The sequence below is a fragment of the Symphodus melops genome (assembly GCF_947650265.1).
Source record: "Symphodus melops genome assembly, chromosome: 4".
NCBI classification, from domain to species: Eukaryota; Metazoa; Chordata; class Actinopteri; order Labriformes; family Labridae; genus Symphodus; species Symphodus melops.
This window is the reverse complement of record NC_136694.1, coordinates 27,194,457-27,221,027: the sequence shown is the minus strand read 5'-3', so window position 1 is coordinate 27,221,027 and position 26,571 is coordinate 27,194,457. Positions and strand designations below refer to the sequence as shown.

The 26,571-nt window shown below is 40.3% G+C and overlaps 3 protein-coding genes across 4 annotated transcripts in view; 1 reads left to right on the top strand and 2 right to left on the bottom strand.

Moving 5' to 3' along the window:
• The window catches only part of lactbl1b (lactamase, beta-like 1b), a 28,370-nt gene extending 18,389 nt beyond the window's left edge, over positions 1 to 9,981 (top strand). For both annotated transcript variants that reach the window (XM_079341974.1, XM_079341975.1), the window contains 3 exons: positions 3,456 to 3,703; positions 5,784 to 5,889; positions 7,445 to 9,981. In XM_079341974.1, the coding sequence (XP_079198100.1) occupies positions 3,456 to 3,703; positions 5,784 to 5,889; positions 7,445 to 8,423 (1,333 nt within the window). In that variant the 3' untranslated portion in view covers positions 8,424 to 9,981. The remainder of the gene's footprint in view (positions 1 to 3,455; positions 3,704 to 5,783; positions 5,890 to 7,444) is intronic.
• Positions 9,982 to 11,924: 1,943 nt separating this feature from the next.
• Positions 11,925 to 20,126, bottom strand: nmur3 (neuromedin U receptor 3). Its single transcript, XM_079341592.1, has 3 exons — positions 19,895 to 20,126; positions 16,510 to 17,427; positions 11,925 to 12,458 (listed from the first exon to the last, which is right to left on the bottom strand). Exons 2-3 carry the CDS (start codon positions 17,351 to 17,353, stop codon positions 12,025 to 12,027), a joined length of 1,278 nt encoding a protein of 425 aa, XP_079197718.1. The 5' UTR covers positions 17,354 to 17,427; positions 19,895 to 20,126; the 3' UTR covers positions 11,925 to 12,024.
• Positions 20,127 to 22,200: 2,074 nt separating this feature from the next.
• Positions 22,201 to 24,863, bottom strand: LOC306823143 (guanylin-like). Its single transcript, XM_079342518.1, has 3 exons — positions 24,744 to 24,863; positions 24,211 to 24,400; positions 22,201 to 22,386 (listed from the first exon to the last, which is right to left on the bottom strand). Exons 1-3 carry the CDS (start codon positions 24,810 to 24,812, stop codon positions 22,316 to 22,318), a joined length of 330 nt encoding a protein of 109 aa, XP_079198644.1. The 5' UTR covers positions 24,813 to 24,863; the 3' UTR covers positions 22,201 to 22,315.
• Positions 24,864 to 26,571: the final 1,708 nt, after the last annotated feature.

Here is a 26,571-nt window from a genome sequence, read left to right as displayed (position 1 = left end):
GGTCGGATGTTACAGGAACAATTATTCCCTTTTCACCCATCATCCTTCTCCTTCAAAATCTCAGCGTAGACTACTACTTTTAGGGCTGACAGTCGCTAAAAAAATGTTAGTGCTAAGATGGAAGCCCATACGGTAACGGGTATGGAGTGAACCCAATTGCAGCACAAATGAACCAGTGTTTTCTTTTTAAAACAGTCTTTATTTATCAGGTTCACGTATGTAGACAACAGACCAGAAGAAGTGAGCTGGAGAGGTGAAGCTGATCTGTTGAGTCTGTCTGGTTGAGCAGGAACAGTCCAATCGCCAACCAGCCACAGGTAGACAAGGAACAGGGAACAGGCAGGCAATACTCGTGGTCGTAAACAGAAGGCTAGTAGGTTTACCGGGGCTGAGACAAGAGACGATGGTCGGAGGCAGGTCGGGTCGATAACAGGTAGGCAATCCAGGAATAAGTGCTGGAGAGTTGGCATGGGAGCGAAGACAATCTGGCAAAGAGTGAGTGAAGTGAAGCTGCATATATACTGGCTTGATTGGAGATGACGAGCAGGTGAGAGCAGTTTGACTGTTGAGGTGTGTGGCTGAGCAGCAGGTGAGAGCTGTTAGACTGATGAGGTGTGTGACTGAGCAGCAGAGCGGGGGAGGAGCAGAGCAGACTGTGACACATATACAAGCTGGGGATAAAGCATTGCATTCTTTTGCTGCGTGAAGTAATTGCCCTGGAGCTTTCCATAGCGTGAAGTAATGGACAGCTGTAAGCACACTTTGTCCAGTGCTCTGGAGAAAATTAATTTTTATTATACCAAACATTCTGTTCAAATTTGATTCACAACTGCGATCTTTCTGTCGAATGATCATTATTTTATTTATTTATTATTTTTTATTTTTTATTTATTTACTTGACGTTTTTCATTTAGTTTTGTTTGTTGTTATTGAGTGTGTGTGCATATAAATGTAATTGTGTATGTATGTATACACGTTTACTCATTGGACCAAGGTTCGATACGGGGTGGGGTCCAAGGGGAGGGGTCTGAGAAAGGAGGGAAAAGACTTAATGGTTTTCTATGATTTATGATGTTATGCCTCCATTGTTCAATAAAACACTTGATCACAAAAAAAAAAAAGAAATCAGGGAGAGAGTGGGGAACGATATGCAGGAAGGAGCCACAGGTGGGATTCAGTCCTGGGCCTTAACCACTACACAGCCGACACCCCCACGTCCTGACATTTTAGTTTGAACAGAAAACATGCAGGAGAGGTCAAGATGTCCACTCCACCTTTCACGGAGCAGACAGTTAAAGCTTCTCCTGTCTGAGCCCTACAACAAGGAAAATGGTGATTACATAATCCAAGCTATTTTCAGCGTATAGAAAGCTCCTTTAGACTCGCAGAAGATACAAAATGCTGTATAAAAAGAAATGGAATGCCTCTTTAAGTTATCACCTTTAACAATGATTAGCAAAAAGTAAAGTTTTTAACCTGCTTTTCGGAAACAGCGATGAGCGTGGTCTTTTTACCTGCTCTTCTGTAATGTTAGCAGACAAAGAGTAAGGTCCTTTAATGCTTTTTGTAAAGTGTCTTGGGATAACGCTTGTTATTTATGGACGCTATACAAAGAAAGACTGATTATTACGTCAGCAGACGTGAATAGAAACACACAAATTACCATGGCATCCTCATAAATGCCACCCTTGTTAGGTAAATGCCACCTAACAATGTAAATGTATGAACACACGCGTTGAGCAGCAATCAGCCTCCAATCAACCTGCATCTCAACAGCCACGATTATTTGGATGTGGTGCATCTGCAGCACATGAACATTTGTAATTGTGGCATTCAAAAGAAGAAACAAGATGTTCGCGCCACCTTTCACAGAGTAGACGGTCAGTTAAAGCTTCCTCTGTCTGAGCCCTACAACAAGGAAAACTGTGATTGCAAAATGCAAACTATTTTCAGAACGCTCCTTTAGACGCCTGGAAGACAACAAATGCTGTGTGAAAAAAACCCGGTTGGAATGCTTCTTTAAGTTATCACCTTTAACAATGATTAGTAATAAGTAAAGTTTTTAACCTGCTTTTTGTAAACAGTGATGAGCGTGGTCTTTTTACCTGCTCTTTTGTAACGTTAACAGACAAAGAGTAAGGTCCTTTACTGCTTTTTGTAAAGTGTCTTGAGACAGCACTGAATTGATGCCGTACAAGATTGATTGATAAGGCAGCGGACGTGAAAAGAAACCTGGCGTCCTCATCAGTATGACCACACGTGTTGAGCAGCAATCGGCTCCATTCAATCTGCGTCTGAACAGCCACGATTATCGGGATTTGGTGCATCTGCAGCACATTAACATTTGTAATTGTGGCATTTAAAAGAAGGAACTAAAGGTCTGATTTATTCACAGCTGCTCCTGAAGGGACTAATACTGCTCTTCTTTTCCCCCGTTGATCATTTTCAACAGAACTTAGGTCACAGTCAAAGTAACATGCATGAGCTTTCAACATGACCAGCCATGTTTGAAATTGATGTTTACGGCTTAAAATCACAGAGGAGCTTGGAGAATCACTCTTTCAGTGCTGTTTCAGAGCGTACATGTTATTGTTGGCGATACATTTGAATGGTTGAGACTTGGTCACACTGCGCTCCATTGTGTGCTGTGTAAACTTCCCTCCTAAGATGTACAAAAAAGAAAAGCTTATTATGGCATTGTAAGAAGCTCAGGGCTGCTTATGACCTCAGCTGAGCTTCAGGTAACAGCCCACAGACCTCAGAGTGCATCTGAGCGGTGGAGTCATCAAACAGCTCGTTGGGAAAAACTAAAACAGGATCAAATCAGAAGATAAAATGTTGATTTTTCCTCTGTGCTCTTTCAAACTGTTGAGTTCTTTTATGTTGTAAGCCTTCTTCAGACTTACGTTACAAGGCGTGATGTACAAGCCCCCCCTTTTTGCGTTCAATATAAATGCCACAGAGGCGTAATTGGTGCCGGCTTAAGAGGTAGTAACAGAGGCAAGACATAGGCAAGATGTGATTGGCAGAGCCAGCAGGAGAAAACAGTGCTCTGTGTGTTTGTGCATGACACACTTTGTGTACGTGAAGCTCTCGCTCACCAGTTCACTGTTAGTAGAATAAAGAAATGAGCCAGTCAGATCAAAGCTGATTTCTATACCAGGCTGAAAAGCTGTTTAATGCTGAGGTAGAAATTGAGCATGGGTGTTAGTGGAGCTTTGGGTGCAGTTATTGGATTTTTTATTCAATGTGTTGATGTCACTGCTCGATTTTCGGAGACAATTCCCCTTCAAGCTATTCTCATGAGGCAACAGTCAGACAGAAGGGAGATGTATCGTGACCAATTGATATCAAGTTGAAATAAAAACAGGAAAGGAAGACACGTGTGCGTTTGATTTTGCAGTAAATAAAACTGCAGATTATAAGACGATCACGCTCTGCTGTTTGTTTTTCAGGATTGCCAGCCTGTCCAAAATCTTCCCGACGCTGATGCTCTACAAACTCTGGGAGGATGGAAAGATCGGCTCGCTCGACGACCCTCTCGAGAAATATGTGGAGAACTTCACCATCAAAAACCCTCTGGGGAAGACGAGAGACTCCGAGCTGAAATATGTGACAGATGGGCTGATATTTCTGGACAGCGGGGAGGTTCAGATCCGCTCCTCGTCAGTCACCCTGCGAAGGATGGCCAGCCAGCTCTCAGGTAAACAAACAGAGGATTACCCGGGGCAACTTTTTAATTCAGCGGCTGTGATGTGATCCAAGGATTTAAGATTTAATCCGACACAGGTTCCCTTAGGTGTACAGATGTCTACAGAACATCTTCGGTCAATTGTTTGGGTAAAAATCAATTTGACCAAATCAAAAGTAGGGCTGGGTTTACATAACGGAAATTGTGTTTTTTTTCACTTCTGTTTTTGGTTTGCTGCTTATGGACATAAACTGCCTAAAAAACTAACAGAATTGTTTTTTTAAAAGAGAGAGAGATTGGTCTCTAGACACAATGTACTGTATATGGTCAGAAAAAGTAGCAACGACTTTACACGTTTTTTAAATAAAACTTGAAAAACTCCCCAAAAAAAGAAATATCCATGTCGTGACGTCAAACATTTCACTTATTTACCGTTCACTTTTATGTCATTTTCCATCCAGTACAAGTTCCTGTTTCTGTGGTTAAGTGAAAGATGTCTCTGCCTCTGTCCTCTTCACTATGAGCTGATGTGAGAACGCATTGCGATATTCTCCGGATAATTCACCTCCAGCCAATGGGAGGGGGCAGTGATGTTTACAGTAACATTGATGTAAAGGCGAATATTCTCACTCATTAGAGCATCAGCAGACTCGGTTGCTTAGTCCGCTACTTTTCACATCTTACCTCAGGAGACCCCCCCGCCCCCTCCCATCTGACAGGGATAGTCTCCAGCTTTGAGTCTCCATAATATGTGAACAGCCAGATCAGCAGAATCTCCTGTATGACATTTTCATCAGTGCATTTCAGCAGTGAGTACAGAAAGTATAGAGACCCCTTTAAGACCCCTTTGTTTCATTGCAGCCATTTGCTAAAATCAAAAAAGTTCATTTTATTTCTCATTAATGTAAACTCAGCACCTCATCTTGACAGAAAAAAAAACAGAAATGCAGAATTTTCTGTAAATTTATTAAAAAAGAAAAACTGAAATCTCACATGGTCATAAGTATTCAGACCCTTTGCTGTCCATTTCTTCTGATCCTCCTTGAGATGGTTCTGCGCCTTAATTGGAGTCCAGCTGTTTAATTAGACTGAATGGACTTGATTAGGACACCTGTCTATATAAGACCTTACAGCTCAAAGTGCATGTCAGAGCAAATGAGAATCATGAGACCAAAGGAACTGCTCAGAGCTCAGGAAAAAAAATAAAAAATCTACATTTCGTTTTTTTTTTTCTGTCAAGATGGGGCGCTGAATGTACATTCATGAGAAATAAAATATAGAAAATGGCTGCAACGAAACAAAGACATGAAAAATGTAAAGGGGTCTGAATATTTTCCACTGTTTGTAAAAACGGCTCTAGAGGACAAAGTGAAGAATTTCTTTTATAAGTACTTTAAATAGAACCTGATTTTTCCGCTGTTAAAAGGACTTGTCCTTAAAAGATCTGACACATTAATAAAAGACTTGAAAATTGCTATAGTGTACGTATTTGAATTAAATGAATGCATCAATCTTTTTGATGTGAAAATGAACCTCAGTTTGTGAAAGGTTCGGAAGATATCCTCCTTATCGTCTGTGATCAGAAGATCCACTGAGGTTTGATGATGATGGCAAAAGAGGAAAATATAATCTTAGAGATTGAAATGGATACTTCTATCAAACATTTAATACCTGAGCACATTTCAAAAAGACATTATGCCGAAGTCACATTCAAATATTAAAGACGCAAAAGAGCTGGTCATGCATAGCACCTGTTTATCTGAATGAGGCTTTCAATGTTTCATACAGGGAGAATTAATACAACCGATGAGAGAAATGCCTGAGGCGAGATCAGTTATTAATCTTTAATTCCCCTCTGTCATCATTGAGGCAAAGAATGATCATAGTGATCATGTTCAGAGAAAATGTCACGAACCAATAAAATAAAACATCATAACCATCAGGCTACCATTAATAGTTAATGAATTTGTCCTTTCGCCGGAAAAGCAGGAAGTGCGTTGTGTGTGTCTATTGAACCTGCTTGTTAAAGTTTGGGTTTAATTTTGAAGCTTTAATGTTTTTCTGATTTGTTTTTTTCTGGGTGTTGGTCCAGGCTTACCAAGAAGACTGAGGGCCACGAATCTGCTGTGGAAAGGAAAAACACAAACTGCAATCAACCTGCTGCAGGATGATGTCCTCGTGGCAGACCCAGGCACAAAGTAGGATCTGCTTATTTCAGTACTTAGACATTCATCATTTTCTTGCAGCCGGAGGATACACAGTTACATTTGTGAAAATTCATTTTGTCTTCATTTATCTTTGCTTGTTTATTCACCCAGATTTCAAACAGCAAGAATGACTGTGTAACCTGCAAATATACAGATGAAAGATGAAAAAACCACAGTGATAAAACTAATTGTTACGTTTATACTTGTTTCTCTCTGTGATGGAGTTCAATAACAGACTGTATAAAGTCTTAAAGGAAGAATGTGCAACCTTTTCAATCCGCACTTGAGCACCAGCATAATCTGTATTGTTGTCTTAGCAGACTAATGTTAGCACACTTAAGCTAACTCAAAGCTTTACATTTCACATACATACTTCCTTTCTCATGTCCTTGAAACAGCTTCAAACAGGAGTAAATATGAAAGAACAACACAGCCAGCATGACTCTCATTGAAGACACTCACTCTGATACATTCACAGAGGACAGACTTGATTTCTGCTGTATTTATGTGTAACATGTCGCCCATTATTCCTTTAATTCTTTCTCTGTTAGTCAGCCGATTGATTAACATATGGAGGCGCTGATGTGCACTATTGCCTTCAGCACCAGTTTGATTGGCTTAATATATCGTATGTTTACTCATTTCAAACTACCTTCAATATTTTTTCAGACTGAATGTCAAGTCTAATAGGGAGAAATCTTTCAAAGCAAACAGCATGATTGCACATATTTCTCTGACTGGAAGATAGTTGATTTAATAAAAGAAATGTAGAAATAAAATGTTGGTATCTTGAGGATTCAAGCTTTTTATATCATTCAGGGGAACTCAGTGTTGGCCCTGATGCCCGGTGTTTTAGAAATCATTAATACAATCAAATTGTATTCCCTTTTAAATTTTTCATGAAAGAGCTGGCTCTAATCCGTCGTAATGGACCATGCTTGTTGTTGTTGTCACTTACTCATCACCCAAAGGCTTAAAGATAGCTCTGTGTCTCCTGTGTACACAAGTCCATGTTACCTAATTGCTTGTGCTAGTTGGACCTTTTCCAACTGGAAAACAAATGGGGCCTAGATTTAACCCCTGTGTGACTGTTTCACATTGTTACCCAATGTTAATCTAGTTACTTGGGTTAAAGTTCATTGATTCACCATGTTACCCACGGTATACATTATATTAAGAGTTCTGTATATGCTTAGTTAAATTCAGGGGAAGATCCTGATTTTGGGTTAAAATATCAAGTCCAATTGGATGTTTGCGTTGGACACAAACAGATGTCCCCTTGGTGAATGTCCTGTGCCTGGACACTCTCGTGAGGGGAGAGTTAGGTAGAGCTCACCTGGAAAACAAAATACCATATCATACGTCTATGAAAGTGGTATTCACCTTTTCATTTAACCCTCAGCAAGGAAGCTCGAGAGATATTGATTGATTTCTTCTTACATAGTTTTTGTCATGTTTCAATTCTTAACAAATAATTCTGAAGCTTTCTGCTTCACCGACCAGATTTTAAACACTCTCTCCTTTGCTTTAACTTTCTTCCATCCAGATGCCACTACAGTAACCTGGCGTTCTCTCTGCTGGCTCATGTGATGGCCGAGCGAGTGGCCTCTGTGGACTATCAGCGATGGATCACAGACAACATCCTGGACCGACTGGGGATGGAGGACACCAGCTTTGACATCACACCGGGACTTCAGGCCCAGATGGCCGTGGGAGTTTACTCCAATGGAAAACCAGCTCCTCTGTATGACCTGGGCTGGTACCGTCCTTCGGGTCAGATGTTCTCCACGGCTGCAGACCTCGCCAAGCTCGCCATGATGCTTCTGGGCGCATACCATCGTAAGCTGCTGGAACCAGACTCGCTGAAGATAATGCTAACACCAGTCTTCAAGTGTGAAAAGGACTATTTTGCTAACCGTACTGGGACGCCGTGGGAGGTTAACGAGCTGTTAGGGTATGAAATGGTGCGTAAAGATGGCGATCTAGACGGCTACTCCGCTACTTTCTCCCTCGTGCCCAGACTGAAGCTGGGTTTGGTGGTGCTAATGGCCGGCAGCAGGACCCAGAACCAAGATGTGGTTGCAAAGGCCTACAGCTACATCATCCCGGCTGTAGAAAAAGCCTTCAGGGAGGCAAGGAAGGTCGTCTTTCCCCCGCCAAACCCTGAACCTTACATTGGCTTTTACACCTACAGCAACATCACCTTCTATGAGATCAAAGCCGGGCAGGACGGGGTTCTTATCATGCAGCAGTTTGGACCTCAGATTGAAGAGCTGATCCCAGAGAAGTTCAGGACAATAAAGCTCAACTACCTGGTTGATCGGGTGTTCAGAGTGGTTTTTGAAAAGGAGTACCCGTGTGTTTTGAGAGTCGGCACTGCCTCTGTGTCTCTGGAAGCACAAGACGGACAGTTGTTCAACTTCTACACATTTGACAAGCGAGGACGGTCCACTGGTTTTGATGCACCAGGACTGAACACGTATAATGTTGTCAGAATAGCCCGCAAGCCAACTTTCTCCAGCTGATCTGCAGCTGTGCAGAAGCCTAAAGACAAATGTTGTCTCCTTGGGCTGTCAGAGAATCTGTAATCAAACTTGTGGATGTTGAGCGACAAAATTGAAAAGTGTGGTTATCTAAGTTGTCAAAAATTAGATTGGGCTCTGGATTTACAGAGAGAGAGAAAAAAGATTTGTCATTCACAGCTTGATTTAATGTCTCATAACGGTTGTCACTGCACTCCTTCATCCCGCCTCCTAATTGAATGCTCACATTATGGTGATACCAGTGCTTGTGTTTTTCCTGCCTTCCTTTCAACCACTCTCACATTGTCTCGGTCTCTTGTGTCCTTGAGTGTTCATGACGGCAGGAACTGCTGAACACTGGCTCAGAGCAAACTCATCTTGTGGTCTTGGATGTGATTATTTACATTCTTTTTATTTGGGGTTCTCTGGACGAGCATTGTATAATTCAGCGCCTCATCCATATTTATCCTCCTCTGGTGAAAGAACGACTTGTTTAAAATGTTTGTGTTGAAATAAATGACGATAATGGCCACAAATAAGGACATTTTCATGCTGAACATGAATATGCATCCCTAAAACACTTCCGTTTACACAGGTACTGGACTACTTAAACGTCAACAATCCTGAAACCAAGGCCAAATATTTTGGCTTCCCAGTAAGAAGCGATTAAGGACAGAGAGGCTTTCGGCTGCCTCTGTGACTCTCTGCAGGGTAATCCCTAAAAATGGACACCAAATGCCGTGAACTCTCACACCAATGCGACTAATGCACTGCCCAGACAGCTGCAGGAAAACAACAAATCCAAGAGCGCAAAAATAACTTCCATGAGAACGAGGATTACCCCTGATGTGAGATTGGCCTTCTGAGGGTGTGATTGAGACAGAAAATGGTTTTGTCTTGAAGCATCAAGTGTGACGAGTGAAGGAGGTTATCTTCTGGAAAAAACAATCTATCTGCTTCAAAAGACTATTTATTTAACCGAGGCAGCCAGTCAAGCTAGCAATTTGTTGTTGTTACACCTAAGGGATACACGCTCAATCTGGTGGATGATGGGAAGAAAGAATCATTTGGCTTGTGTTTGATTGAACTGAGAAAAAATGGAAATTATATATTGTCTTTTCTTTAAGGGTTGTTATTGAATAAAATGTCAGCTGACACTCATACAGCAACTTATGGAGTCATGAATAAGATACTCCTTTATTCATCCCACAACAGGGAAATGTACAGTGTTACAGCAGCAAAGCAAAGTACTGAACTTCTCAGCTTTACACGATAAAATCCTTGACACGATCGACACCAACATTTAAAAGCCTTACATATTGACAGCTTCAACATTTATTTGTGTTGCTTTTTTTTCCCCAAACAGACACAATCACCGTTATCAGTCTTTCTACAAGTGTCAACAATCAGTCAAATCATAGACAGGACGATTGCTGGCCACGAAAACAAGACCAAAAAAAAAAAGCTTGCAGTAAAGCATCACATTCTCATTTCACAATTCCACTGAAACAAAGAGAACAGTTTGACGTGTGTTTTTTTTTTTTTTTGCTCCACAGCATCACATGAACTCCCCCCAAATAACATCGAGAACATGAAGCACAACAAGTTAAATCGTAGATCAAATTGTCCAACTTTCTCTCTGGGTTCCCCTCTAAGGCATTCAGCAGCAAAGTAAGACAGCAGGTGGAATATGCAGGCACTGTTGAACAATGTACGCTATAGAAACAAATAAACCACAACATCTGAATCAAGTTTAAATCAAAGCTCCTTGATGGCATGTGAAAAGTCCAAATGATGAAATGGGTTTGAAAAAAAGCCTTCTTCACCTTCTCTTCTTTAGTTGAAGCTCTCCAGTAAAATCTTCAAGTCTGTTATCACAGCTGTTTTTTAGGGAATAAACTTTAAAAAAGTGCATCATATTCACAAACAAAAGTAAAGGTAAATTGGCGCAATATCTATGTCTCTGAGATTAGGATGAGAAATGTCTGGTCTTTATCGTTTATTGCCAACACTAGGATAATTGAGTGAGCAATTACAGTGCTATCTGATGCTATCTGATTTTTTTTTTCCTCCTCGAAATGAGACACTCATCAAATATTAATGTCACTTTATGTGGGTGGCATTCATATTGGTATAAGACTGTGAAGGCATCTTAAATAGTTGGGATTGTTCAGGCGGAAAGTCGGACCGGCTGGAAGTCGCTCTCTTCCTGCAGGAGGAGTTCAAACCGTTATGGGATGTTCCATGCTTCATGGATATAAATTCATGCATTTGAAATGCATCTGTGGCAGTGCAGTGGTTCAAAGTATGTGGCACATTTTTATTTCTTTGGGGAATGTAATGTGTGTCCCTAATAAACAGACAACATGAAGGACCCCATTTATATGATTGATAGCACAATGTCTCGCGTGCTTCTTTCAAAAGCAGTGGCACACTTCTGATGGTTAGGAGGTTTAAACTCTTGAAGGAATTCAAGATGCTAAGTAGTTTTATGTAATGCCTTCGTGTGTTGTTGGTACATTTTGTGTGTAGAATGGATCAATTCAATCAAAGAGGCAGCTCTCATTCTCTCTAAAGCTCCCGTGAGGAACTTTCGGGATTCCTCGATTTCGGACAAAGTGGGAGGACAAAATGTCGTCTTTCTGACTTTGTCCCTGCGTGTGTGTTTTCTGAAAAAAAAAAAAAAAAAAAAAGAACTTAATTCTAACTTGCAACTCACAATGATGGCAACACCTAACCCACAGCACTGCTGCACAGGTGCATGTGGATCATGGGTCAGCCCCCTGATGATGCAGCCTACCTTTGAATAACGCGCCATTAAAACCTGATGTAAGTAGCTTTAAGCTGATGTATCTATGTAACCTATAAAGGTAAACAAGACCAGCAGCAATTAATCATTTGTATAAATGACAGAATGAGATTTTTTTTGTTTAAATCAATACTTACAAATGTACAGGACAAAATCAGCAGAAACATTAGATGTACAGTTTTGGCCCAAGAGAGAGCAAAACAATCTTCTGTTTCAAGGTGCAATAACTTTAAGCTGACTCAAGGTAGCAATGCTCCAACAATAATCTTACCTCATTTAGTTACCAATATGCCCATAGGAGCACAGACACCTACATGTAGATTTTCTATTTACACAATCATAAGATCTGAGTCAGCAGCTCTGTAACCAGTTACAGCTGTGCTGCAGCTTGCTCCGGTTTGTCATCTGTTATATACTTACACGACTTAGGCAGACACTCTGCAATAGTTTCATGAAGGTACCTGTCCTATTATCATCATGCTCCACGAAAAAAAACGAAAGAGCATTTTTAGAGCCCAAAATGTAACAACTACTCAAAATGTAACAACGAGCCAAAATGTGATTAATAAAAAATGCAACAAAACCCAAAATGTAATAACTGGTCGAAAATGTAACAAGTTGATACTTTTTGGGTTAGTTAGTACATTATTATGCAGGAAAAATATATTTCTCGGGTTGTTGTTACATTTTGGGTAATTGTTAAATTTCGGGCTCTAACAAGCATATTTCCCCAAATGCCATAATTATTCCCTCAAACAGTTTTATGCATCAGATGTCTGTCAGATTCATCAAATCTCAGAACACAGAGGTTCGGCAGGTCGTCGTTTTATATGCACATGTGAGGATTGCAGAGTCCATGCTCAGTGTCATGTCAGGAGACAGCAGAGGGATGGCAGCATTCGAGTGTTTACCCTCCGACTGACATCTCGAGCCTGATGACACAGAGGGATCCATTAATATCTTAGGGAAGGGCGGCGAGTCCCTGACAGAACTCGTGTCCTCCGTGGGGGAGCACACGAGTTCTCTGAAACACTCCCTGAAGCGAGTGGAGAGCAGGCTGTAGATGATGGGGTTGACTGCTGAGCTGAGGTAGAAGAAGACCCCGGACAGGATGTGGACATACTGATATATGTTGTGCATCAAGTCGGTCCACTGGCTGATTGAACTCCACAGGAGCCGCTCGATGTGGAAGGGCGCCCAGCAGATCCCAAACACAGCCACCACAATGGCTGGAGAATTAGACAGAGAAAAAACAGTTTATTTCCCTTTGTCCATGTTTTTTCCATTATAACTTACTTTGAAAATAAACACAGTGTAATGAAAATCTTACTTTTTCAAAAGAAGTAAAAATGTACACACATTTAAACAAAGAGTAGAGCATAAATGACAATGTTAACAACTTAAGCTCACCAAACTTCACAACACAAAATAGATACAGTATAAAACAAATCTGTACTCAATAGCCAATGTATCAGCTCAAGCTACAGTAAATAATGACAACAAGACAGAGGATTAATTGTCTTTGTTAGTCATATAAAAGTGAGTTGGAATAATTTAGAAGGATTAAAGGGGGGGGGGGGTCGCCGGTAGCGCAGTGGTCAGTGCGTGCGCCCCATCCACAGAGGCTCCAGCCCTCAAAGGGGCAGCCTCGAACCCAACATTTGGCTCTTTTACCGTGAGTCATTCACCACTCTGTCTCTCTGTCCCTGATTTGCAACTGTATCCGGCGTGATTTCCCTATAATGAATGCATAAAGAGAAAATAAAGCTGAAAAGTTAGAAGCTTACAAAACAAAGCATTGTTCAGTATCTCCAGTATACTCAATGTTTATTTGGCTTTTACGACATTACTAAGTCTGTTCTCTGTAGAGCTGTACCAATGATTACATTCATCTGAACTCTGATATACAATTCACATCTTATAGAAGAAAAAACACAATGGATGTGTTGGTTCCAAGCTGTCAAATGTGAGGATTTGATACTTTGTTGCATCTGAAAATAAACTAAATATAACGGTGTTATCACCAGATAAGTCTTCTTTGAATGTGGGGAACTTCAACGTAACATATGTTGTGACAGAACTACGAATCAAACAATCAAAAACAAACAAACAAGCAGATAGACTATCGAGCATATTGAATGAAGAAAAGAAGCCAACATTGTTTTGTGTCACTCTCCGCCCAGGACTTTTCTATCTATCTATCTATCTATCTATCTATCTATCTATCTATCTATCTATCTATCTATCTATCTATCTATCTATCTATCTATCTATCCATCCATCCATCCATCCATCCATCCATCCATCCATCCATCCATCCATCCATCCATCCATCCATCCATCCATCCATCCATCCATCCATCCATCCATCCATCCATCCATCCATCCATCCATCCATCCATCCATCCATCCATCCATCCATCCATCCATGCACAGACGTTACTCAACATCCCTTCACAAGAACGTATTTTTCTCCTAATAAACAACACTTAGTGCCTTCAGGGTCTGCATGTGAAGGACATGGTAGACGCAGTTTGGCTGTTGAATATGTGGACATATTGCATCAAACTAGACGAGGTCGCTTTGTTGAAAGCTTGGTCTTACTCCAACTGAAAAAAAGAAAGAAAAAGATGCGCGTATGGAGAGGGTGGAGAATGTCTGAGATGTAGTCTCTCTGATTTCCAAATCAAAGCCTCCATTTGAGGCGCTTGACAAACAGTTATTTCATTATCTCTCTCTCTTCGTATGGTTCCTATGTCTTATTCCACACTGTTAAACCCCGTTACATTTATATTCTCCATCATCTAGTCACAGAGCCACACCATTGTTCCAACAGGCCATTATTTCTAAATCCCAAAAGGCTGAAACAAAGTCAACGGACCGAAAGCTTATTTGTTCAGCAGCCTGCTAGAGCCTGCTAAACAAAAACACATTATTCCCAAACCCCGATCGTCCAAGATGTGAATGAAATAAAAGAAAGCCCCAACTGCTCCCATGATGCACCCTTCATGCATTTTTTAGTTCAGTAAACATGGTGGTATATTATCATCACATGGTTAAAATCCCTAAAGATGCCACAAACTCACTCACTAATATATACTGTACAAAGTTTTATGTGGGAACTCTCTTTGCTGACCATTCTCGTTCACTGTGAACTCTTTGAAAAGTTTTGCAACATAACTCATGTGTATCCCATATAATCCTCCTCGCTCCTCTGCTTCTCCTTCAGACACACAAAGTATCCTTCAGCATATGAATGAGCAACATGCAATCATCCCCAGGACTTTAATGATGTTTCTATTCCTTCTCTTTTTTTTTTTTTACCATTTCCCTTAGCTGATTTTTTCTTCCTTCCCTGAATCTGTTTGGGTAGGTTAAGGAGCAATGACTCATATTTCTGCACAGGCAAAAAGGCAAAAAAAATATACGGCCATCTTTAGCAAAAACATGATGGAGTGAATCTGACTGCAGGAGGCTCATCAGCAGCAGCAACCACGCTGGAAATCATGTCTCCACCTTATTTACAGTCAATCTAATGACCGGCTCAGAGCTGGAGCGGCTTTTAAGCCTCCTAATGAACCGTTACATCGCGCCCACCTGTCAGTCATGTCAGCTACCTGCCCAACTATGGATTACAATTATCGTTTACAAAATTTAAAACACTCCCCCCCCCCCCCCCCCCCCCCCCCCCTCAGCTCAGACCTCTTTAGTTTTATGTACCAGTCTATCAAACAGATTTTTTGCCAGTCATGTGACTTTCACTATCCCTGGATCCAGCCTCAAACTGATACAAAGTGAAAACACCACTTCTGCACCACTTCTTTGCTTTATCTTGCCAACACTCGGACCTCTTTGAGTATAAATCCGGTGTGTTGATAGATTACTTTCCATAGACCACGAGTGCCAGCCCAAGTGGACTTCATCCATCTTTGTTCAAGCTGAAAGGTATTCTAAAATAGACATTGCAATATTATTCTTTCCCGATATACATGCTGAGCACTAAAAAGGCTGCACGGCGTTGGTTTGAAGAGAAAGCGAGCGCTGCCGGTGGAGACATGCTCTTGTGCCAACACCTTTGTGAAACAGGTATCGTCTTAGTCATGCTGCTTCAGACTGAGACCACCAGCAGAACAGGCACCTTGAGCTACTCGCTCTCTCTCTCCCTCTCTCTCTCTCTCCCTCTCTGTGCACGCACATCATATTACTGCATGTCACCGTCTGTTAATCTTAGTTACTAACCACAGGATTTCCCAGGGGTAACATCTGAGCGGTCCCTCCCAATCCTTCTTCCTGAATCCGGTCTCCCCCTAACCCATTTTTTAAGACCAGCACACTTTTGGCTGTTCATCATGAGTGTAATTTTTGCCCCAGATTTCTGCCTCTTTAAAGGACGTTTTTTTGTTGCCACTGTAACTTTGCTTATTGTTGCTGAATGCAGTGTTGTGTTGGGTTTCCTGCAAAGATCATTAAAACAAGTATTTCCTACACAAATAAAGATCGACTTACTGATTAATTAGGGGAAAGGTCAGTAGTTCACAACAGCCCTAACTAAACATGGATGACCTTTACAAAAAGTAGTGGCAACTGTTCTGTTTTTTTTTTTGCTTTTAGTCTTGAAAGGAAGACAGTGATACCAACAAGAACTGAAAACCAGCACTGGGTTGTTATTTGACTCTTTAAGTTTGAACCTTAACTAAGTCATTGAGATCGTTCACTCATTAATCAAGGTCTTCATTATTTCGTCATGATAGAAAACGAAGATTTATGAATGTTTTAAGGCAAAGTTTTATCGTGTCTTTCAAGACACCTGACATCTTGATGTTACCTCTCTGTGCAATTTCAACCTTTTCACAGAGAAAATGGTTTGTGAATACATTTTGCATATTGAATGAATATCTTCTCCGACTGGAACTGAAAAAACTTTCTTTTATTTTACTCCATAAAGGGACATGTGCTCTGATGGATGTGTCCGCCAAGACCGAAACGCCTCATACAGAGCGTTCTGACAGCAGGCCAAAGAGATGTGTGCAAACATCTCATCGGAACCTGACGCTCAGAAGATTTGTTACAATAGACACCCTTCAGGATACAAATAATCCATACAAGAGACGCCTGGTCTTCTGTCATTATCTGCTGTGTGCTTTTCTAACATTTTGTCTCTGCGAACATGTCTTAGCATTGATATCACAGATTAGAGAGGATCTGCTTTCAAATCATAGCAGCCTTTCAAGGAAAAGCCTTTTATTTTCTGAAGACGGACAATGAAAGAGAAAAACTCACTGAGCATTTTGTTGACTTGTCTTCTTCGTCCGATCACGCTGCTCTTATTTCGGGTGAAGCTGCCACGGTTTTTACCGAGGCTCTCGCTTGGTTGACGCCTTTCTCGGCCCAAATGTATACCCATCACTAGGTACAGGATGCTAATCACCATCATGGGCACGAAAAAGAAGCACACGGTGGTGATCTGCATGACAATGTTATAGATCCACAGGGGTTTCAAGACGGTGCAAATGGCTGACTCCTTCATCTTCTCCGGCAGGTAGAACACGCCGTGCAACGAGGTGTTTGGGACGGCGCAGATCATCGACACCAACCACAAGATAGAGATGACCCGCTTTGCACGCTGGTTGGTGGACAGGTAGCGAGTTTTGAGCGGATGCACCACAGCGATGTACCTCTCCACGCTCAAAGCGGTGACGTTCAGGATGGAGGCAAAGCAGACCGTCTCGAACAGGAAAGTCTTGAAATAGCAGCCGCCCTCGCCAAACGGGAACGGGTAGTTCTGCCAAAGATCGTAAATCTCCAGGGGCATCCCGAACAAAAGCACCAGAAGGTCTGACATAGCAAGGCTCAACAGGTAGAGGTTGGTAGGTGTTCGCATCTTTTTGTGCTTCATGATCACCGCACATGTCAGCAGATTTCCGGACAAGCCAACGAGGAAGATGAAGAAGTAAACGGTGGTCACAGGGAGGCAGAAGGGGGATCGTTTTGGACCCAAGATCTCAAAGAGGTTTACATCAGCCAGTTGGTCGCTGGTGTAATTCCAGGTGGCGTTCAATGGAAAGCTTGTGTTGTGGGTCTGATTTGATATGTTTAAAGTGGAGCCCTGCACATAGAGCTCCATTTCCGAGAGGTGGAAACTAAAGGAACCACAGGAGATGTCAACACATGGTTGGTTTGTTCAACAGTGGAGGCCAGCTAGGAAGAGAGAAACAGAGAGGAATTAAAAAGTGCTTTCAGAGACTCAGTGTTGAACATATTCCCAAAACTAAAATCCTCATTATGTCTTCATTAAAGATCACACAGAAATCACATTTTTATTTAGACGCTCTTAAACATGGAGGGGGTTCTATAAATTAAATCAGTGTTATATTTAAACAGATTCTACATGGCAGAACTCATGAGAAATGTCTTCCCCATTTACACTGATTTAATCCAACCATCGCTCATCATCGCAGCATATGATCTTTACATATGAGTCCGACAGTCAGCTAAACTTCTTATTTAAAAAGTTGTTCTTTCTTCAAAATCATTCGAACATTTAATCAGACGTAAATAAATAAATCTACTCCGGGATTAATTAACCTGCAGACTTCAGAGTTGACTGACTGAACATTTTCCTCTCACTCTACATTTTAAAATGCAGCTTATAGTTGACATCCTAAATGACATCAACTGTGACTTAATGAGATGGGTAGACACCCTCAGGAATTATTAACACCAAGCATTTTCAGGGAACACACACACAAAACAGGATTTTGAGTCTGTACATTGTTTTGAACGATCTGTGCGTTTCTCTATGTGACTTCCTGTCCGGGATGTTATATTCTGTCCAGCTTGATGCTTGCCTGCAGCGTACTCTGTCGAAAAATAGACCGGCAGCGTGTTTGAAATGGAGCAGAGCGTGGTGGCGCTGGTGGTAAATGGATCCTTTATAGCACTTTTTTTGTCTTCAGACTACTCAAAGCTCTTTCACACAGCATGTGACACATTCACACACTGTTACTGTGTAGTAAGACCATCAGAACTAATTCCATCCATACACATTCGTACACAGCGGGAGCAATTTTGCGGTTCAAAGTCTTGCCCAAGGACACATTGGAGATGTTGCTGCTCAGCTGAGAATCGAACCCTAGACCTTCACTGTAAAAACACAATGACTGACTAACAGTCGAAGCGAACTACGGCGTATGTGGAGACTGGGAGTTAGGCAACACATTTAGTTGTCAAGGTTTCCTGGGTGATGGCGGTGGGTTGTTTTGACCGTCCACTGCACTCTATACCACCAGTGGATTCTAAAGGTATTCCTCCTTCGTTGATTAGAGTTACGGTATGTTGCAGTCGAGAGGCTTACATCTCTTTTATTTGAAAGCCTGAAGGGGCTCAAGGAAACGCTAGAGACTGCATGATTGGTCTGGTTGCCAAGAGCTTTGACAAAGCATCTTTATTTGACACCTCTGATTTCAAATGGGCTGGCTGCTGTGGATGAAGTCATGTGGAGGCAGGTTCAACTTTGCAAAAGAAAAAAGGAGGGGATGATGAGGACTAAAACTGTGTAACTACAGCTCAATGTATAACCATTACATATAAGGGCTGCAGTAACCATTCCCCCTTTGCTCCTCTGTGAAGGCGCTTTAAATCCTGGTTGGATTGAACTTTCTACATTATTTCACACCACGCACCAATGATTCCCTTGATGAGAGATAAGACGTGGCACTTCAGTGTTGTTTTATTAGGTTAATTCCATCGGATCAGAGACTTATTGTAGTTGTTGTGTTTCCCTTTTGTTGTGGCCACTCAAGCTTTATAAGGATCTGATTATGACAGGACCAGCTGGTGCAGAAAGACACAAATTATCACTTCAATCAAATGTGTTTTTATTAATGATGTAGTATCTATAAATACAGGTTCATTTGGACACATTTTTGATTAGAAAATAAATTGACTATAACATTGTATTATATTCATTACGCTTCAACTTTATCATTGACTTATTAACTTCTCCCTGCGCCAAGAAATGACTCTTGATTGTGTCTAAGTGATGTTGTTTTGCCTGAGAGATTCTCAGATTCGTGGTGGCAAAATATGGTCATCATGGATGAAAAAACACGTTTGTCATGCACTGAGATAGCATTATATTCCCCCTGTGGGTTGATGCATTATTGCCATTAATGCCCCATTAATGCGCTTCAAATAATCCTCATCAACTGGTGCCTGTAGAGAATAATTGACATCACACATGGACGCGCACACACACACACACATACAAACACTCACACACACACACACACATTAATGGATGCTAATGACTTTGTCTAAAAGGTTAATTATTGTTCACACTGCCAACTCAAGGCTATAGGTGATTATTATAAGCATGAGCTGCATTGTTCAGTAGCCTAACCTGAAATCAAAATGATATCCCTTTTATTGATCTTTACTATTATAATTAGGATTTGTAGATGCTTTATCATGAAAATGAATGTGATCTTTGTAAAATGATACATGTCAACATGTTTTATTTAATAAGGTTAGTTGAATTAAGCACTGCATTGCACTGAAAGTAAGTATCCCGAATACAATCTATCATATGCTAAATATGTCAAACTTTACAACAATCAGAAAGATGACTAAACTTTTGCGTTAAGAATATAAACAATAACCTCACCTTGACATTGGTGGGGTGCAACCCGCTGCTAACTCCTCTCCCTGTGGGTGCTCATGATTAAGAACGAGCACACAAAAATGCGAGAACAAAAGCAAAAATAAAAAAATAAAAAAAATACGTCGATTGCAAAAGTTGCTGCATGTGCTTCTGGTCGCTGCAGAGGAATAAAGGACTGTGGGCTTCGCATAAGATGATGAGGTTATTGAGGAGGAAAGAGGAGAACTGAGCTGCAGCCACGTCCCCCCCCCTTCACAAACCGCTGACATGTGAAGATGGAGAGAGAGAGAGAGAGAGAGAGAGAGAGAGAGAGAGAGAGACATGTGCGCGCTCAAATCGTGTCATTCAATAACAAAGTACAGAAAAAAAATCATTATCAATCTCATAGGTTGCAGTTTATTCAATTTGTCCTCCCTATTGGATTTGAAAAACGACTCAAAGTGCCCTCTTGGATGCTCCTCCGTTACACACTGCCCTCTGCTATAATCTGATGTGCATACAGCTGGGAAATGCACTGATGCAACACAGGCTGTCCTAAATATCAGACAATTGTTTGGAACAGTTTGAGCAGCGATTCCTCTGTGCTTCAACACAGCTGGAGCCACACTTATTGAGGAGTTTACAAATTGAATCCTTAAACTATTGTAAGGCCGTTTTGGCTTTTCTACTGCAGTGTTAATGAAGTGCTTCAAAAAAGATGGTTTGTGTTCCTGTTCATAGCTTGTGTTTTTTTAGCCGCATTCATATAAATGGATTAGCCTACCCCAAACCTGAAATAAAATCAGATAAATTAGTCCTGTGAAAAAGTTTGCCTCATTAAAATGTGAATGTAAAATATTGAACAGATACCTATATGTGACACCCACAAATGTGTAGTCACAACTGTTAAACTGAAGTCATATTATGTTAAATATTGTGTTTGGGATGATTTGGGCTTTTGTTTCTTCCGCCGTAGTTACTCGTTTGCGCCACCAGAGGGAGTATAGCTTGTTAAGCACATGTAACCTGTAATAAAATTAGGTTTTTAGATAAAATTGCATAAGGTCTTTCCTGCTTTACACCTACTCTTTAGAAGTCTGAACTATGTTGTTAAATTCTTATTTGCTGATTCTGAGTCTGCTTTTCTTCCTCTGAAATTTCATCTAAAATTAAATAAATTGTGTGCAAACCAGTTTTTACCTGTGATGTTATAGGTGTGATTAAACATTAAATGAATAGACTACAACAAGCACCTGTCTCCTTTGCTGCTGCTGCAGCAGTGTTCTTTTTAAAAACACCATATGTGTCTGCATGAGGATTTCTGATTTGAGAGGTGTCGAGTACGTGGACCGTTTTGTCACCTTTTGCAACGATGAATCATAATATCAGGGCTCCATTAATGTGCTGAATGCTGAACTCTGAGTAAACCTACTCAGTTTTACACGTGAGGGTAAATCAACTCATAGCTCAGGCCTCCTTTAATAACAGGCCCACATGTGTTTTAGAACAAGATCTGTTTAAACAAGCACTACGATCATGAACAGGTTAATAGCAGTGATGCTTCACTATTTGGATGCATTTGAAACTGTCACAAGGTTTACTCTGTAAAGTAAGTCTTATGTTTTTTAACATTCGTGATGTTGTTTTAATAAACTTATGTGACGTTCTTGGAAGCAGGTAGAGGGTGTTGTTTGAAGAAAAAAAAAAGAAAAAATTGAAAATAAGTTAAAGAAAATATATTCTGTTTAATAGAGACTATAGTCTGCAGCACTACCTCATCTTAAACTTATTGCATTGCTGCTTTCTTTTTTTTCTTTTTTCTATATGTAAACCACCTTGTTGCTTATTGCCGACATTTTACATCATTTTACCGACAGATTTATGTGTGTGTATTTACAATAATTTTTTTCTGTCTTCTTTTGATCAATTTCTCTTCATTAAACTTATTTGTACTTAAATCTTATTTTTATCTACTGTTAAGTCTAAAGCACTTTAAATTACCTGGTGTCTGAAAGGTGCTATATGAAACTCATGAACTCATGAACTGACGACGCCACCTTGGGGAATGTCACCTAAAGATATATATAAACGCCTGAATCAGACAAAGGCAACAAACAACAACTGAATAAAGACAGAGACCTGTTTCCAAAAGAAATTAAACTGGAATTATTTGTGAAGAGAGGACCCAAAACTTTATTTACTGAGAAGCTTAATTTGATCCGATAAAATAAAAAGGTCAAACTCAGATTCATTCGAGAGACGGAGATGTTATTAAAACTCTGCAATATTTCTATTTTGACAGTGTACACACAGAGTTGGTAACAAAGAAAATGAAATACCCTAACATTTTTAACGTGTCTGTTAAAATCAATCTGTTGACCTCCTCGCCTTGACTCTCATGGTTGCCAGGTCGCCAGGTGTGTCTGTATTTGACAGATGGCCGCCTCAGTCCAAACACCCGTAACAGGCAGGGTTGGCGCATATTTCACAAGGATCCAAAGGTGTGATGATTTTCACTGTAGAGTGCAAGAAAAATGAAACATGAATATTCATCTGACCTCAAAAACATTTTAGTACTAATATTGATAATGGGATCTGTGTCCGTATCTGCCTGCAATAAGCAGTCTGTGTCTCATGAACTGTAATGGTCTCTAAAGACTGTTTGCTCAGCTTTTCAGAGACACTTTATGGAGCAGCAGTAGCAGGATGTGGATTATAAGATGTGTAAACAGTGAGCGGTTGTCCATTTTGTGTCAACAAACTGAAGCCTGTTGTTATTGTCTGTGTGTCCGGTCTGAGAGAGAGTTTGTGCCTGAGTAATGAAACTGCTGATTAAACAGTTTTTCTCACCGCCTGTGTGATTGTTTCCTGTGTAAATTATGAAAACAAACAAAAAAGAATACCATGAAATTTAAGAATTTGGGGGATGCCTTCTGCTTACCAGGATTAGCTTTTATTGCCAATTAGGCTACATTTCAAAATACCAGGAATAACTAAAGGTATGTATAAACTCATTATCCAATCCAGATGTCCAAATTGTTTTTTTAAGACTCTAACAACTGAGATTTAGCTGACTGAGTAACATTTATACGGGCTGGAGGCAGATTTAACAAATCCATCAATATACCAAAAATACAATGTAATTGATGTTGTTGTAACCAACACCAAGATATAGCGAAAAAAAAAAAAAAACTAACCCTAACCCATGGTAAAGTGATGACCCTCTCTCCTGTGTGACTAGTGGCCATTTGTCTTCTGCTAAGGATATACCCACTTCTTCAGCCACCACTACACCACTGGATAGATCATAACTCAGCCTATTATATAACACAGCAATAAACTCATTAACATGACCATAAACTTACTAAACAACCAATTAGATCAATTACACTAATGTTGACTTGCTGTCACAAATTCATCATATATTTCAAGTCTAATTTCATACAAGATTTGGTTCACTTTCAAATAAGTTTTACCTTTTCTATATCTATTAAATAAGTGGTATCTTTGGTAACAAGAAACTGATGGATCATTACTATTTTCTGTTTATTAATAGCTGGAATTGAATTTAAAAAAAAATTAGCATTGTAATACAAAAGTAAAGAAATATTCAATTGTGTAGAGATTGTAACAAATCAAAAGCCGAGAAATGTCTATTTAAATCCTGGTTGAGTATTTTATAAAAAATTTAAAAAACTACATTTGCAGACTTTTGTTAGAAAATGAAAACAGTTCTCCCTTTTGAAGATCTCTATGGGAGGATTTGTTGCATAATTGGTACCCAAAAGCCCAACTGATGGGTTAGTGCTGCAGTTAAGATTCCCACAGTTCAAGTATCACAGTCCAATTCTTTACATTCTGCATAAAAAATATACGATAACAAGGGAAGCTGCAGTCAGTCCTGTAGCACAATAAAATAAAACAGGATTTGAAAGCAGGAAAACATGAAGGATGGCTGCTATTCTCACCGAATCTGTTGGCAATAACATGTGTAATATTTCCACATTTATCCTTTAATGGACAATGTCTTCCTTCAGACGTAAAAACATAACCTTTTCATTTTAGTATCATATCTAGCTTCTAAAGATTACTTTGGATGTGTAATTTACTCGTTGAGATGTAGCAGATAGCAAATTTCTCAGCGGCACGAATTCCTCTCATGCAGTGCTGTCTGTGGGGTGCTTTTCAAAAAATGAATTGTGTTCATATACAGATCAGGAAACACATTTGAAGAAGAACACTTGTAAATGGTGTTTGGGCAATCTAATCAGTTCTATATTCCTCGACTGTTCTATGCATGAATCTATTTGTTTGTTGTTTCCTCCTTTATCCAGTTTTACCCAGTGTGGAGAAAACAATCCCCGTTCTCCTCCCTCGACACACTGAACGGAAAATTTGCGGAAGAAGAGGGTTGGCGCATGCGGCTTCAACGGTCGTCTCAGGCAGGTTCAGGCCGACGTTTTCGTCCTCCAAATCCATCAGCTCCTTCAGCTGCTTCGCTGACTCTAAAGGAAAGACTCTGTCCCCAGCCTGGTGGGGAAAGAACAACAGGGTGCTTTGAGGGGGAAAAAAACCTAACATAATTAAGCTCTCTGTTGCATGGTAAGTAAGTATGTGCAAGGGCTAAAATTAGCTTCATGTATTCACAATCTTAAGAGGACTGGATAGCCACTTAAGACTAAGCTCTTCACGAAAGGACATGACTGGACTGAGAAGCTGGCTTTGATACTGTATGTTATTTCACATAATGATAAGACAAAACCTCTCGAAATTAATCTTCTTAAAGGAGATTTTTCAAGAAAATAATAATTAAAAAAAAAAAAACCTACTTGATAAATGTCAATCACATGTTCTGAGAAGAATTCAAACTCACCTTAACCTGCACACCTATGGCTCCCCAGCACACACACACCAGAACAAGAGCCACACTGAGCCCTCCCATTGCGCCGCAGGTAAACTGGAGTTCTTCGTATGAGGCCACTGGGTACCTGCTCTGCCTCTTATAAGGTGTCTGGATAGTTTAGTGAGCGATCACACAATGACAGTGAGAGCAAAAGTAGGAGCATCCTGACCTTTCAAAAAACCGGCGTAATGAAAAAGCATTGGATCCTCATTTTTTTTAGTTTATAACCCTGACCCTGTAAATCTGCCTCTATCTCTGTTGTGTCCCTCATCTGCAGGATGCTTTATTTACTTTGAGGTTCGTGCAAACACATCCTAAGCCTCAGTGGCATCTAATAAATCTAATCTCTTGTCTCTTTCCCACAGATGTGCATCACCAAGCTGTTTGATAAAGCAGCAATCACTAGATTTAGCTGTCTGTTATATTTGCCTTTTTTCAACTTAGATGCAAACTTTTTTCTTCTGTAAACTCTAAATGCTAAACTAATTGAAAGGAAACTAAGTTTGAACACTTCTTGCTCTAGAATTAATGTGTTCAAACCAGATGGAAGTGGTAAGTTGGAGCTTTGAAAGATAAGGGGCCCCTTTTTCCTTTAGTTTGACCTCAGAAAAGTGTCAGCCTCTGGTCTCATTGTGACTCACAGTCTGGATCTCCACCGTCAATTATATTTCAACCTTTGTGAATTCACAGACATTTTTTTTCAAAGTCAGATCAAAGACACAAATAAATCGACCTACTTTGGCTGGTTTCTTTGCTGCTGAGATGAAAAACAAAATCAAGACTCAACCGACGTGTTTATTTCTTTATTTTCAAACTCTTCAGAAAGACTTTGTCTGGCCCACTGCGTGCAAAGATGCCTGAGATAATAAGGAACTATTTCAGCCCCAAGAGGATTTTGTTCATGCAGAGTTTCATGGTTGACCAAGAAAATACAAATGAGCCCAGAAATATGTGTGACTTTTCACATTTCACTTTTTTCCAAGTTACATTTTCTAAATCACAGGTGTCAAACTCCAGTCCTCGAGGGCCGGCTTCCTCAGACTTTTAGATGTCTCCCTGCTCTAACACACCTGCTTTAAACCAATGTGTTGTCATTAAACCTGATAACGAGTCACTCATTGGATCCAGCTGCGTCCGAGCAGGGAGACATCTAACAGTCTGAGGAAGCCGGCCCTCGAGGACTGGAGTTTGACACCCCTGTTCAAAAACATCAATGCTCCAATTTCTGTTGGGTTTTTTTAAATCTTTTTTTTTAATACATGAAAACACACGTGCACACACAAATAGCTGTTAATAAAAACAAATATGTTAATAAAAATCGCACACTAACTAGACACCATTGTTCGTAAGATCAATAAGCTTGTCATTGATTTTCCTTTGGCGTGCATTGTGTAACTCTTTAAAAGAATACAGATGTTCAGCAGGACGTTGACACAAACAACATCATTGAGTTCGTGAAAAGGAGCACTGTGGCTTTTTGCATAATCAATTAAGTAATAATTTGGGTTTGTCAATATTAAACTGTTTACGTGCAGAGCAAGTGCAGCTGCATCAAACTCGACCACAGAGGGCAGACGCAAATCCATTTTAATACAGCAAAAAATCCAAAGACTTGTTTTAAAAAAACAGATGCTTTTTCTGATGACACAATGCGAGAGATCTTCAAATAGATTGAATACATCTTTCTTTGTGTCAGATTTGCACAGAGATAAACAACATTTTTCAAGGTTAATGCAGTCATCAATACTCTTTGTCACTTCCTCTTCCTCTCACGCCTCTGCCACAGCCGTCGTCTCAG